The following is a 15,108-nucleotide window of genomic DNA, read 5'->3' on the forward strand; positions in this document are numbered from 1 at the left end:
ATTTTTTAAAAATAAATATTTAATGTTTTATTTTATTGTTGATATAAAATACATGTAAATTTAATGAATTATTCAATGAACTGATCATTAACAGAAATAAAATTATTTTACTTGATTATTGAACTGAAAACATATATATGTATGTGTATACATATTAAGTGTTGGTGTATTTTTTTTTAATCTAGTGTAATCTCTTAATATTCATGACATTCAACTGTTCCTCGATATTGTAACACAATCTGGGCCTATAAATAACAAAAGAAGAACAATTTTTTATTAATAAACTAATGAGTTAAGAATATACTGAAACTGCTCCCCACTAAAGTTATAATTTTCACTGAACTAAAACCATCTTTTTTTTTTTTACATCACTTATTTCATAATCCCGATTAATTATTATTGATAAGTCTCTCGACCACAGCCAACTAGATAACCTTGTTACAATAAGTATATAGCCTGATATGCCTGTTTTGCATTAATTTAACTGTTACCCCTAAATTTTAGGCTCAGTAGATGAAGTTGATCATACAGCTGTGGGAGCTGCGATAACTACAATAACGACTGGTCTTCCTGAGGTATCACGTGGGGTTCGCATGCTTGCAGCTCTCATTGATGAAAACAGTGGTGACAAACTTTTGGATGCCACTCGTAAACTTTGTACAGCATTCACTGATCTACTTAAAGCAGCTGAGCCTGCCACAAAGGAGGTAATTATTCACATTATAAATTATTTTGTAATTATTAATTATAAATCCTTATTTACACAAAATTTTATTTTATTTTTCAATTAGCCTCGCCAGAGCCTGTTGAATGCTGCTTCTCGTGTTGGTGAAGCTTCCTCAAGAGTTCTAACAGAAATCCATGAAGAGGATGAAACCCTTAAAGAAGCTCAAGATACACTTCTTGGGCTCGGGAAAGCTGTTGCTAATAAAGCTGCTGCTCTGGTACTTAGAGGAAAAGCAGTAGCTTCAACATTAAATCAACCTGAACAAAACAGAGCTATAGGTTTGTAATTTTATTTTGTAGTACCATTTATTTTTTAAATTATACTAGCCTATTCTTTTTATTATTGTTAATATCAATTTGAAGAATATGTTAAATTAAAATCATTATTGTAAATTTTCTTAATTTAAAGTGTAAATTAAAGGTTTTATGAAAATCTATTGTTGATTGCCCTTTCATTTAGCCATTTTGTGTCAATTTTCAATTATATCATTCATATCTAAATGTTGTAAGGCTAAAAGGTAGATTATTTATTACTTTTGTGAAATTAAGTTTTTGTGGTTGGTTTAGCTTTAATTTATCAATTTATAATTTTTTTTATTTATTTAAGGTGTTGCTACCCAATGTGCTTTAACTACATCCCAGTTGGTTGCTTGTGCTAAGGTTGTGGCACCAACTATACAAAGCCCAGCTTGCCAAGAACAGCTGGAAGCAGCGGTCCGAGAAGTAGCTGCAACTGTTGAATCCCTTGTCACCGTTTGTAATGAATCTTGTACAGACCAAGTTCTCCTGAGCCAATTGAGTGAAGCTGCTGCTGATGTTACGGCTACTCTAAATCTTCTCCTTAAACATATTAGGTTTTATTCTTTGTTAATAAATTACCTACTTGAAATGCAAATTTATTTTCTTTCCTTGAAAATTTTCTTTTTTCTAATAGGGAAGTAGGAGGAGAACGAGAGAAGGAAGCGATCGAGAGTACTTCTGTTGAAAAGATTCTAATGACCTCTGAAAGGGTTCTTGAAGCCAGCGGAGACCCTGGAGAAATGGTCAAACAAGCAAGGCTACTTGGTCAGGCTACTGCTCAGCTCATTCAAAGCATAAAGGTATTAAATATGAGATATTCTTTTTTATTATTATTCAAATTCTATAATTCTGACATGATTGTACTAGTAGTTATTTGCATGGTTACATTTTTAATTAATATAACAAAGTGCATATAAGGTTAAAAACTTATGATTCAGGGAGAAGCCGAATCACAAGAAAATGGAAGCTTACAAAGAAGACTTCTAGCTGCTGCTAAATTACTCGCAGAGGCTACAGCACGTATGGTCGAAGCAGCTAGAACTTGTGCTTCTAATCCTCATGATCCAAAGAGTCAGTCCAATCTTCGTCAAACTGTTGAGGATTTGCGCGCTGCCACAACACTTGTTGCCACTCCAACTATCAGGAAGAAACTCATTTCGAGATTAGAAACAGCTGCTAGGTCTGCTACTGATGCTGCCTCCCAGTGTGTTTCCTCTTGCCTTGGAGCTGGAAGACACAATTCGAATCAACAATCTCAAATCCAGCTAAAGGATGATTGTGAAGTAGTTCAGAGTCATATACCACATCTGATTCAAGCTGTCAAGCAGTCTTCTTCAAATCCAGATAATCCATCTGCTCAGCTGAACCTTATTAATGCCAGTCAGCAGTTCTTGCAGGTATCCATTCATTATTTGCTTCTTAAATATTACATTTTCTTTAAATATTTATTTCACCAGTTTTGTAAGTTTTGACGTTAATTCAATTTGGTCATGGTTGTTATTTACTTCATTGCAATGCCTATGCCTCAATATACAATTATCATCTTAGTAAATATGTGTATGTATGTATATGTATATATATACATATATACATACATACATACACACACACACACACATTTATCCACTGTGGGAATGGGTAGCTACAAAGCAACCCAGGTTCAAAGCCGGGCTGTGGCAGATAATTATTTTCTAGCTATGAGTCAGCCCTGTGTGTTCAGGAGCCCCCTGGGGTCTACCCAGCCTCATTAAGTGGGTACCCTTAATCGGGTAAAAATTTACTTTTTTACAAAGTATTGAACTCCTGACCCTTCATGGGCTGTGAGTTAAAACCACCCACTTTATTTTCTGATAGGAGTATTACTTTTATTTATTTATAGACCATCTAAGGGCAATTCGACTACTGAAGTATTTTTTTTTTTTTTGAATGGACAGAATAACTTCATTATACTTTATTTCTATCGACACGTCATCAAGATTCCATGATAAATTTTGTTACCTTTGAGAAACTGATTACCTTTTTTGTGTTGTGTCTGTGCTTTTTTTTTGTAAGGATCTTAGAAGATTAAATGATTAAGAATCGTATCCTCTTGCTAAAAATAGAAAATTAAATCATAATAAAAAATTACTTTAATGTTCAGTTGTTGAAAAAATGTATTAATCAAAGTTAGTTTTAAAGTGAAACTTCTTTACTGACTTTCTAAAACTCAAGAAAAAAAAATTATACAGGAGTAAATTGGTTTCATACATGTTATGAAATAGAAGTGGTGGGGGAGGGTGTACAACACTGACCTATTCTAGCAGGAAAATATTTTATATTGTAATAGGAGAGCAGAAGGTTAGAGGAACGATATTGGCAGTCCTGGTCCAATTGAGTGATGTCCTGTAATCTCTTACTCTCGTATTACAATTCAGAAAATTTTCCTGATAGATAGATTCATCTACAGCTCTATTCTCGGAAGCTTATTAATTACCATTGACGTTGAGATATCATTATGTTCGTGGTTATTTTACACTCTGTTGATAAAAGTGTCATGAATTTTTTTTATTTTTAACTGTTATTCTGTGTTTGCCCTATTTATGTATTTATAATGACTAAATGTAGAATATTTCATGATGAAAATAAGTTTACTTCAATTATGAATAGAAAAATTGTCCAAGTTCATATATTTTATTTATTCCATATACTTTGTTTCCACACTGGTATTTTTGTATAACCTATTATACTTTTACAATTAGTACTTTATTTTATTTTCTTGCAGCCTGGTAATAAGTTGGTTACGTCAGCACGTTCTATCATCCCAACTGTAACTGATGGTTCAACTTCACTTCAGCTGAGCAAATCAAGCCAAGCACTTGGATCTTCACTTGCAGAGCTACGTGCAGCTTCTGGAAGAGCCAGAGATGCATGTGGCGCTGCATTGGAAATGCAAGCTGCTCTTGAGAATATTCAATCCATTCAATCAGAGGTCAAAGGAATGACAAAAGGTGGTGTGCGCCTATTACCTGGTGAAACTGTAAGTATTCTATTCTAGAAACAAAAAAAAGTTAATTTTAATCATTAGAGTAGTTTGGAAGATTAACTCCTTAAAACTCTCTGATTAAAGTGAATTAAAAATTATTCACCAACTTCTGGTATCTACAACACTTAACTTTAAATTAGGTTGTTTTTTTACAGAAATACATGAACCATTTAATTGTCTATCGTTGAATTACATACTACGATTGATGACAATAAAATTCTGCACAATAATCATTTTAAAAATTAATAATAGTTCATTTCATATCAACAATATCTCGCTCACTAAAAAGAATCTATTTGTATAGAGTTATTATGGTTTGATATTGTTTTCAAAAAAATCTTCCTTGGAAATTTTATATTGATTTTTGAAAGTAAGCTATATAAGTTCCTGTTATTATGACAAGAGAAAAACAGGCAATTTTTCATCCAATTATATCATTTATAGAAATAAAAACAGTTCAGTTTGTGTCCTAAAAGTACTATTTTTAGCTATTCAATGTAAAAATTAGGTTCTAATATATTATATCATAATTTTCAGGCTGAATCTGCATGTCGTGACCTAAGCAATGCAAGTAAAGCGGTCGCTAGAAGCATCACATCACTCGTCAAAGCTGCTACCCAGGGCGATGAATCATATGCTGCTAATTCTGCTACAGAAACAGTCAGTGCGTTATCACACTTTTCTAATGCAGCTAGAGCTGTTGGTGCAACAGCGAGCTCACCAGCCCATCAGCAGGAGTAAGTAATGTTCATCTCATTTGTATTCTTAAGTTTATTATTTATTTTACTTGAGAGTGTCAATATCTTTTCACATCAAACATCCTTAAATTATCCAATGATTGTTTTTATTTTTCATTTTAAAAATTGGTCTAGTTTTACTTCCTGTTTTATTGCATGTATTAATAAATATTTATATACCTTGTTAAGTAAATATTAAATGTTTATTTTTTAATTTGTTAATTCAAAGATTTTCTGTATTGTAAAAAGATATAATTTTAAGTTTTTGTGTGATTTTTCAGGCTGTTTGATAAAGCAGAAGAAATTATGTATAGGTCCTATATAGTCATTAAAGAAGCTCAGCGTACTTTACATGAAGCAGAAAATTCAGAAAACTTACAACAAGCTGCTAAGAAAGTAACTCTGGTACGTTTAATATCTACCTAGTTTTTTATCTTTTGGTGTGTGTTTTTATTGTTATTCATTGGTATTCAAAATTTATTGAGAACATGAATTATCTAAAATCATTGTATTTAACCTGGTTAGATATTTTTTTAGTTTAATTGAAATAAACTTTATTTCCTAGGCTCTTAGTCACTGTGTAAGTTTCCTTCCCGGACAAAAAGATGTCGATGACGCTATTGGTAATATTGAATCATGCTTGAACCAGTTGGATAGAGGAGAGTTCCCCAAAAGCAATAAATCTTATTCTGAGCTGCAAGACTCGCTTAATAGTCGTGCTGAAGTTGTTTCTGAAGCTACATCAAAGGTATGTGTCATTGTACCACAGAAATAATGAGATTTCACTTTTATGCATATTTTGTGCAATGCATATATATTTTTTTCCATCATAGGTGGTTCAAACTGCACACTCTTCCGTGAAACTAGCTTCTTCTGCACAAGCTTTTGGAACAGCAGTTTCTGACCTGACAAATGTTGGAATGGAAATGGCTGGCCAGACCAAGGATACTGAAGCACAAGGAAAAATGGTTCTTTCTTTAAAAAATGTCACAATTACTTCATCGAAATTGCTTAGTACTGCGAAATTCGTTTCAAATGACCCCAATGCTCCGAATGCTCATAATAAACTGACAACAGCTGCTAGGTAAAGAACATTATACTTATTATAGAATTATACTCCTTAATAATATTAATTTTTTTTGTTTATTTCTAAATTTAAAAAAATAAAATTTTTTTAGGGCTGTGACGGAAAGTATAAACTCACTAGTTGATGTTTGTACATCGGCTGCTCCTGGACAAAAAGATTGTGATAGCACCATTAGAAGTATTGAAAGTATGAAACCTCTTCTTGAGAATGTATCTCAGCCTGTCAATACTCAAAGCTACTTTGAATGCTTTGAAACAGTTGTTGACAGCAGTAAGGCTCTAGGTATGTCATGTCGACCTAATACTCCTGATATATGACTGTTTCACTCATTCCATTAAATATGACAATATATTTTTTTTCAAATTATGAAAAAATTTAATTTCACCTGATGATCAAAATTTAAATTCCTTAAAAACATATAAAACATGAAATTCCAAATTTAGCCAAATTCATTATCCAACTATTACGACAATGTTTTCTTTATTAGTTTTTTCACTAAACCAGGGGTACCTGACCTTTCTATATAATTCCTGCTACACCCAAGTGTTCCCTATATTGAGACATGTTACAACTAAACCTTTCCCTTCGAATCCTGTCCACTTCACAATAATTATCTGTATAAGGTATGTTCAGGTAGGTGCAGATGAAAATTTTAAATGAGATGAAAGGATTTCTTCCAAAATCAGTTAAATAATATGTTATACTCAGTACATATGTGGTTGTACCATAGGAGAGTTTCCCAACCCCTTAGCTGATAAAACAAGAAATAAATTTCTTATTTATAAGATGACTCTATCCTGTGCTTACAAGTTGAATGCTCAGCGTCTTACCTTCCCTCTTAAATATTTTATAAACTTTAGTATACAGAGGTTTTTGCTCTAAAAGCATAAGAAAAAGTCAACTTAGCTTCCGTAAAAAATTATTTAAAATTTCAGTAATAATAACTATTCGCAATATTTATATTTTTTACAGGAGATGGAATGACTGGTATCGCAAATCATGCTCGAAACTCAGAATATAATGAGTTTGGAGACTCTGTGAGGTCGGTTGGTAAATCAGTATGTAACCTTGTTGAAGCAGCATCACAGGCCGCATACCTCATTGGCATCTCACAGCCTGGAAGTAAGGCTGGTTCACCTGGTCTAGTTGATCAGACATTGTTTTCAAGAGCATTGAATGATATCCATGCTGCTTGTAACACACTTTGCAACAATAAATCTGGTCGTAATGAGGTAGCTGTACTTTTTCTTTTTTTTTTTAGATTTTAATAATTCACTATAACTAAATATTTCAATATTGAGATACAATATTAATCTTTGATTTTAAATTTTATAGGTTATGGGTGCTGCTACTGAGATAGCTAAGCACACTAGCGCTTTATGTAATGCTTGCCGGGTGGCTTCATGTAACACTACCAACACTGGAGCTAAACGCCAGTTTGTTCAATCTGCTAAAGATGTTGCCAATTCCACTGCTAACCTTGTCAAAGAGATTAAAGGTACTGTCAATTTTTTTTTTTTTCTTAGGGAATTTTCCATATTACTTAATTTGAACACAAATTTATATCATTATTCTATATTTTTTAACAGCTCTAGATATGCACAATGATTATCGTGATGAAAACAGAAGATCCTGTGCAGCGGCAACACGACCTGTATTAGATGCAGTAGAATCTTTGGTAGCCTATGCTTCATCACCAGAATTTTCTGGAGAGCCTGCAGTTATCGCTCCATCAGCTAGAGCAGCACAGGCACCAGTGTTACAAGCTGGAAAAGATATTTTACAAGTGAGATATTTTAGCATATTCATTTATTCTTTCATAAATACTTTTTTTGGTTTAATAATTCATCACTTTAATTTTTAGTTTTATTATGGTTGATTTTCTTATTTAAAAAATCAGGCATATGTTGAGGCAAGTGCTGACTAAAACATAAAAATTTTGGAGTAGGTAGGCTAGTGATAGTTTAATTTTTATTGTTTGAAATTGTTGTTGTACTGTTTGTTTGTTGTTGTACTGATGTTTGAAACTTTGTCAACCTGAAAATAATTAGTTGATTCATTTTATTATTCATTAAAAAAAAAAAAATATTAGAAATTTCCAATGCAAGAACAAGCATCTCAAAGAAATGAGTTAAGAGCATAAATGACTTTCATTCTTATCTTTAAATTGTAAATGGCTCTTAAGGCGCATGTGAAATCTTGTTCTCCTCAATTTCATAAAGACAGAGGAATATATGAATAATCAACTTGAAATTTTTTATCGAAAGCTTTTAAGAAACTGAAAGAAGTTTTTTTTTCATTATTTGAAACATATCATACTTATTTATATTATAAAAAATATAATTAAGACTATAAATTGTAGGATGTATGTTCCGCACTTGCCCCGTATTCAAACCCAGTGGCCTTGCTCTTAACCCAACACAAAAGGCTTTAAGGAGTTAGTGTAGACCTGAGCTTAAACCTAAGTGATTTCAAAATATTACAACTATATAATTCTTAATCCATAAATTAACTTTATCTATATATGGTTCTACCTCAACTAATTGTATGATGATGATGCCACCTCCAACTTTGTTGAATTATGTTTAATTGCTTTAATAACTTCATGTGTTCATCTTTTCTAATGGTGGGTAATTTAAGGGAACAACATTTACCTAGTTTTCCTCTGCAACTAAGCATTGTTGTATGACTATCTGAGAACTATCTTTTAAAAATCTGTATTTTCAAAATATTTAATTTATTATATATTTTCAATGTTTCTCCACACAGTTGGTATTTTCACACATTTGCTGTACCTTGTACTGTAAATAAATATAATTTACTCTTAAATGCTCCACTCATGGATATATTTGTACAATTTGTTTAAAAATATGATTTTCCTAAGCTGTTTTTTGTGTATCTTATTTTTATGGGTAGTGATTTCTGTTTTGTTTTTTTTATTGTAAGTAATGTATATAATTATAATTTTCAGGCTTCTGCTTCAATATTACGAACCGCTAAACATCTAGTGGTTACCCCGAAAGATCCACCGACTTGGCAGCTCCTCGCAAACCAAAGTAAAAGTGCTTCTGAGTCTATAAAGAAGCTGGTTGCTTCCATTAGGTAAAAATTACTATATACATTTTTTTAAGCTTATTACAGAAATTATTTCTAGTCTGCCAATTTCTAATTATTTATGAGCTTGATCTCAATTAGTTTAATTCGGGAAAGTAAAGATTTTAGTTATTGATATTTTAACTTTAAAGGTTTGGTTATCAAAATCAATGTCAAGGTCATAAATTATCAAAGTGACATTTGTCATGTTTGTAATTAAAGAAGAGGTATGAGTGGTATAGGTCATAAAACTCAAAAATCTTATTATTGTAGAGATCGGGCTCCAGGTCAAGAGGAATGTGATATAGCCCTTGAACGAGTTAATGAGCAAGTGCGCCAATTGGATCGTGCTGCTATGACAGCAGTTTCTGGATCTGGGCTTGCTCCTCAGCGAGGTGCAACTCTGCGTAGCTTTGCTGATACTGCCCACGGCTCTGCAGCTGAAGTGCTCGAATCTATCGAGCCTCTTAGGATAGCCGCTAAATCAGAAGCTGAAAATATAGGACATGCAGTAAGTTGTTATTTTTATTTTCATTTAAAATATCACTTTATATCAAATTTGCCTTGCCCATCTTATTATTCCATACGTAATATTGTTAATGTTTATTTTAACCTAGGTTAACCGACTTGTCGCTTATTTGGAACCCCTTGTCTCAGCATGCATAGCAGTTGCTTCCAATATGTCCCATAGTAAACAACAGATGATGCTCTTGGATCAAACTAAGTCAGTTACAGAAGCTGTTCTTCAGTACCTCCATGTTACAAAGGAGTGTGCTGGAAATTCAATGGTAAGCTTTCATCATTGTCTTATATTTTAAAAAATATAAAGTACATAAAAACTATTTAATTTCAAGACATAAATTAGAACAGGAATATTGTATTAAAATTGTTTAATACACTCCTTTATTATAATTTTTAAAGAATCAGAGAGCATATAATATACCTGATTATGAAAATAAGTTCTATAATGTATTTGAACATCTTTGAATTCATGCATAAAATAAAATTTGGCTGTTATAGCCCGTAATAAAAGCATTCTAAAAAAAACCATTCCAAATACTCAAGCTATGAAATGATCTTTTAGTGATAAGCCCTGAAGACATGGAATGTCTTTCATACAAGGATTCTCTTATGTTTATCCATAAATGTGTTGATATTCCAACCTTACATTTTATTTTCAATTATAAAATACTTCACTATTATACAAGAGAAGCCTATTATTCAGACTTTAAAACAACGGTTTTTATATCCACCCTTTTTGTGGATTGCCCATAATTAAAAAATAAATAAATTAAAACATTTTGTTAGTGTTTTATAAATTGTAATTATTTATTTATTTTTTTAAACTTATTGTGGAATTTCCTTTTTATATATCAGAATGCTAAAGCTCAACCTGAAGTTGATGATTGTGCTGATGGTTGCCGAGAAACTTTATCAGAGCTTTCTCATACCCTTCAAGTGCTTTCTACCCAAGAAGGTGTTGTCTGTAGCGTTGTTGACGCTGTGAACAGAGCCATGTCTCGACTTGGTGATCCAACTGCCAGATCTTCACTTATTATTGATTCAGGCGATTCCTATGTTGATTATCAGACCAGAATGGTTTCATCAGCAAAAGAAATTGCACGTGTAGCTCAAGAAATGGTATAAAAAAAGAAATCTGATTTCTGTTACTTCTTAGTAGCCTATTTTTTATTTATTTTTAATTTCATCACTAGGTTATCAAAAGGCAAGGTGGTGCTTTGTCTTCAGAACTTTCTCAGCATTATTCAAAACTAGCCACAGATTGTACCGGAGCGAGAATTACATCCAACAATCCAGAGGTGGCGTCTCGTCTTACTACTTCAGTCCTCGACCTTGGTGCTGGTGTCATTCGCTGTGTTAATGCTGCTGCAGCTTGCCATGTTGCAGATGACATTTCTGTAAGGAGTTTAAGTGATGCTGGAAGGCATGTTGCTGAAAAGGTATTATTTTTTGTTTAATCTTCAACATTTGTATACATTTTTATATTTTAATACTGACCAACATCAAGGATATGTTTGACTGTTAATTAAATTTTTTTTAAAGCAATACAGTTACTATATGTTGTATAAATCATGATAAAACTGTGACAAGCCATCCTCGATGTGAAGTTTATAATAAACTATCATATCGCTGCTCCACAAATATAATGACAGATTTTTAAAATTTTGTGAAATTGATTTTATTGTGTTGTGGGCTCATAACTAGCTTTTCTAGATGTTTGTAAGTCAACATAATTGTTCTTAAAAATTTAACTAGCAGTGAATTTTGTAAGTGCAATTATTTCAATGCACAAGCATCCAGTTAATGAGTTTTTGAGTCCTCTAAAACAATTAAGTCAATTTCACAAAATTTTACAGTTGCATCATACTTCCGGAGCAGTGACATATGAAATATGAATTCAGTTAGGCATGGTAAAACTATTCAATATGGCACTTGAGTTTCAATTTGTTTTCTTAGTAAATTTTTTTAACTTAATTATCTTTGGAACATAATATGTATGAACACCACAAACATTTAAAAAATGTATAAGTTAGTTTTAATACTATTAACTCTTTCAGTGTCGAAACCATTATAGTTGTTTATTATTAATTTTAATTTTTCTTTAGTTTTATAAATAATCATAACTTCAGGTAGTTCAGGTAGTAATAATTCTGAAGTGGGCCTTAATTGTAGAATTATTCTCCTCTTAGGATAAAATATAAAATTACTTTTTAAAAAGTTATTTTTTTTTATTTCATAATTTTTTTCAAAATTATATTACATAGTGAACAGTGAATATTTCTAATGCAGTAATTCAAGTTATAATATAAGTAATCAGCAAATATCAACACTTTTCAGGAACAAGAAATAAATAAAGTAAGATGTTTTTCAGTTCCATTACTTTTTTATTTACCCTTAACTCTGATAAAAATGTTAAATTAACTGTAAAAGGTTATTTATTAGGTAAGGGCTATTTGATTTAATGCATAATATGAACAATTCTATGGTTGAAAGAACATTTTTATTTTTATTATAATACAGTTACAGTTAACGAAAAGCAATTAATTTAAATAATATAAATGCAAATAAAATTTGATCTCTTTTAAGTTCAAATCATTCATTAATGGTTTGTTGCCTTGACCATAGAGGATAAAATTATCCCATTTGGCCAAGGTCATTGCTATTATGATAAAAAATAATAAATAAATTGGGAAAAAAAATTTTATTGTACATAAAAAAAACAACTAAAATTTTGCTGATGGCCATAGGGGAAGAAGTAGATTCTGACACTGAAAGGGTTAATTATTATAATGTAATTTCATAAATAAAAATTTACTTCTCACACTTAATGTTTTATGATTCAGGTTTCAGAAGTTTTGTCAGCATTGCAAGCTGGTTCACGTGGAACACAGGCTTGCATTAATGCTGCTAGTACTGTCAGTGGAATCATTGGAGATTTAGATACAACTATTATGTTTGCCACTGCTGGAACTTTGAATGCAGAAACTGAAGGTGACACTTTTGCCGATCATAGAGAGAACATTCTTAAAACTGCCAAAGCCCTAGTGGAAGATACTAAAACTCTAGTTGCTGGTAAATAATCTATTATACTTATACTAATCTTATTAAGTGGATGTAAGAGTGAGAAGAAAAATAAAAAAATCCCTTTCGTAACTTTAAACAATATTTTTCTCAAATGAGTTTACATTTCTACCTATGCAATTTGTATTTTGTACTATCTCTTACCCCAACAAATCATATTTTATTTTTAAGAATATTAAAATTTATATTTGTAAGACATATATACTGATGAATTCAAATGTTAAATAAGGTGCTGCTTCTTCTCAAGAGCAACTTGCCGTTGCTGCTCAGAATGCTGTTTCGACTATCATTCAGCTTGCCGAAGTGGTCAAGTTTGGAGCTGCATCTTTAGGAAGCAATAATCCTGAAGCTCAGGTAAACTTGTTCTTCCATTATTATCAAATAATTTGTCATTTTATCTAACAGGCTTGTTGTCGTAAATGAAAATGTTTTATTTTTTTTTGGTAATTTTTAGTTTTAAATACTTTGTGTAAAATTGGGTTGTATCTTTCAAATGTAATTTTTCCAATTGAAAAATTAGCCATTTATGCAAATTTTATTTTTGTTTAATTTTCATTTCTCTTCCTCTGTTTTATAAAACATAGATAGTACTTGGTCAATTCCAGTAATATTTAGCATACAAATGAACTATCTCAGAGTAATGTTTCATACAGTTACTTGAATTAGAGGATATGTTTAATCAACTATTTATTTTTTATTTTCTCTTTTTTAATTATGAGTGATAGTTGACCGTGTTGTTCTGTTCTTAGCCTTGATAAAGGCAAGAAACTCTAGCTGAAACGTTGGCACAATTAAAGAAGTACATTAACTTATTTGTGTTTCATTTTGACCACACCCCCAACCATTTTCTCTTTTTTAATTTAATCGTTATATGGTCCTATAAAAAAAAATTGATTTTTTATGAGTCAAGTGTTTGTTGCCTTCTCCTCTATCAGAAGACCTCTCATTTCTTAAACTACTAAACTGTTCCTGATGAAACTATAGGAGTACGTTGTGTTTTTTTATGAATGGCCTTGCTGTGAAACTTCCATTCTCAACTTCTTTTTTAGGAGGTAATTTTTTTTCTTAATCTGGCGGTTGAGCATGATCATGAAAAATCACCTCCTTGCACTAACATTGTTGAAGAAAAAGCATTGCTGACAAAGAACTGAACTTCTGACCCTTCATGAATTGCAGCTGTACAGATATCAATCCTTAAATGCAAATGTACACCTAAGAAAAAGAAGTTAATTTCCTCTAACAGAATAGTGGCTATCTAATGAGAATTTAAAATTTTTATAGTTTGGATGAACTTCATTAGAAGAATATGAGGATGAACCTCCCTGATCTTTGTTTGTATAAACTGAATTGTTAGATTTTTTATAAACATAAATTTTTGACATCAATCTATGTTTTATCAAGTGCTATTTAGTATCTTGTTAGAACTTGTTTTATGTTCCCCAACAAAAAAAGTATATCAGTCTTTTAACCCTTTTACTACCAAATATGAAAAATTGGTCTATAAGGCCTTAAGAATGGAAAATATTAGTTTTTGCACTTTTTTGGGGTACGAAAATGGATTATTGTCCCAGTGGTGGGGACAAGGCGTCCAATGTGTACCTGTGGTTAGGGCAATGTGTTTTAGTGGTACGCGGAAGCAATTCCATTTTCTGCAGTAAATTTTGTTTAGGGGCAGGTGCTGTTGTTTTATTTTTATCTCAGTGAGTAAGGTGCTGTATTACTTATTCCCGGACCTGGGTTCGAATCAGGCTGTGGCAGATAATAATTATTTATTCCGTTATTTAGCTGTGAGTCAACCCTGTCGATTCGGAAACACTCTGGGGTTCACCCCTATACAATGAGTACCCTTAATTGGGATAAAAATCTGGCATCGAGCATGATTTTGACCAAATCACCTCCTTGCACAATTTTTCGTCTAGTAACAATACTTTACAAAGTACTGAACCCTAACTCTTCTAGGGTTGTAGTGGTACAGGTCCTGTAAAATTTGGTAAAATGAAGAATATGATAATTGCAGTTAGGCCCTTAATATGGACCAACATTTTTTTTTTTTTTATTACAGAAGTAGTGAGAAATTTTAATTGATCCACTTACTTAAGTATGTCTTTGGATTTAGTAAAATTATTTTCTTAATATATATATTTTTTTATTTTGGTGGTTGTTATATTTCTTTATACCTTTTAGACAATAATTATTTAATTCTAACATAAATTTTGCTATTTGCTTGAACATAACCTAACTGCTGTAATGTAATTTAATTTTTCTTCTACTTAATATTTTTTAAAGCTTAGAATTTTAATTGTAGGTGATGCTAATAAATGCTGTTAAAGATGTAGCTTCCGCTCTTGGTGATTTGATTCAGGCAACCAAAGCTGCATCGGGTAAATCAATCAATGATCCGACAATGAATCATCTTAAGGAATCTGCTAAAGTAAGGCTATAATCAGTGTTAATGGTTGATAACTGGCATGGAACAACTTCTGCATGATGTTATTCTATCACGTCATTCATCTCTCTTTCTTAAGTTTCCTCTGTATATT

General features: G+C 31.7%; 1 protein-coding gene across 4 annotated transcripts in view; it reads left to right on the top strand.

Moving 5' to 3' along the window:
• The window catches only part of rhea (Talin_middle and talin-RS domain-containing protein rhea), a 114,200-nt gene that overhangs the window by 82,679 nt on the left and 16,413 nt on the right, over window positions 1–15,108 (top strand). For all 4 annotated transcript variants that reach the window (XM_014415153.3, XM_067051666.1, XM_014415155.3 and 1 more), the window contains 22 exons: window positions 505–707; window positions 792–1,005; window positions 1,334–1,580; window positions 1,661–1,826; window positions 1,965–2,423; window positions 3,788–4,042; window positions 4,586–4,785; window positions 5,067–5,190; window positions 5,351–5,533; window positions 5,619–5,869; window positions 5,964–6,154; window positions 6,845–7,104; window positions 7,208–7,370; window positions 7,462–7,658; window positions 8,844–8,974; window positions 9,239–9,476; window positions 9,583–9,753; window positions 10,343–10,606; window positions 10,681–10,926; window positions 12,331–12,559; window positions 12,798–12,922; window positions 14,874–14,999. In XM_014415153.3, coding sequence (XP_014270639.1) covers window positions 505–707; window positions 792–1,005; window positions 1,334–1,580; window positions 1,661–1,826; window positions 1,965–2,423; window positions 3,788–4,042; window positions 4,586–4,785; window positions 5,067–5,190; window positions 5,351–5,533; window positions 5,619–5,869; window positions 5,964–6,154; window positions 6,845–7,104; window positions 7,208–7,370; window positions 7,462–7,658; window positions 8,844–8,974; window positions 9,239–9,476; window positions 9,583–9,753; window positions 10,343–10,606; window positions 10,681–10,926; window positions 12,331–12,559; window positions 12,798–12,922; window positions 14,874–14,999 — 4,643 coding nt within the window. The remainder of the gene's footprint in view (window positions 1–504; window positions 708–791; window positions 1,006–1,333; window positions 1,581–1,660; window positions 1,827–1,964; window positions 2,424–3,787; window positions 4,043–4,585; window positions 4,786–5,066; window positions 5,191–5,350; window positions 5,534–5,618; window positions 5,870–5,963; window positions 6,155–6,844; window positions 7,105–7,207; window positions 7,371–7,461; window positions 7,659–8,843; window positions 8,975–9,238; window positions 9,477–9,582; window positions 9,754–10,342; window positions 10,607–10,680; window positions 10,927–12,330; window positions 12,560–12,797; window positions 12,923–14,873; window positions 15,000–15,108) is intronic.

The sequence above is a fragment of the Halyomorpha halys genome, unplaced genomic scaffold, assembly GCF_000696795.3.
Source record: "Halyomorpha halys isolate HHAL.00 unplaced genomic scaffold, Hhal_1.1 Scaffold94.1, whole genome shotgun sequence".
In the NCBI taxonomy this organism is placed as follows: domain Eukaryota; kingdom Metazoa; phylum Arthropoda; class Insecta; order Hemiptera; family Pentatomidae; genus Halyomorpha; species Halyomorpha halys.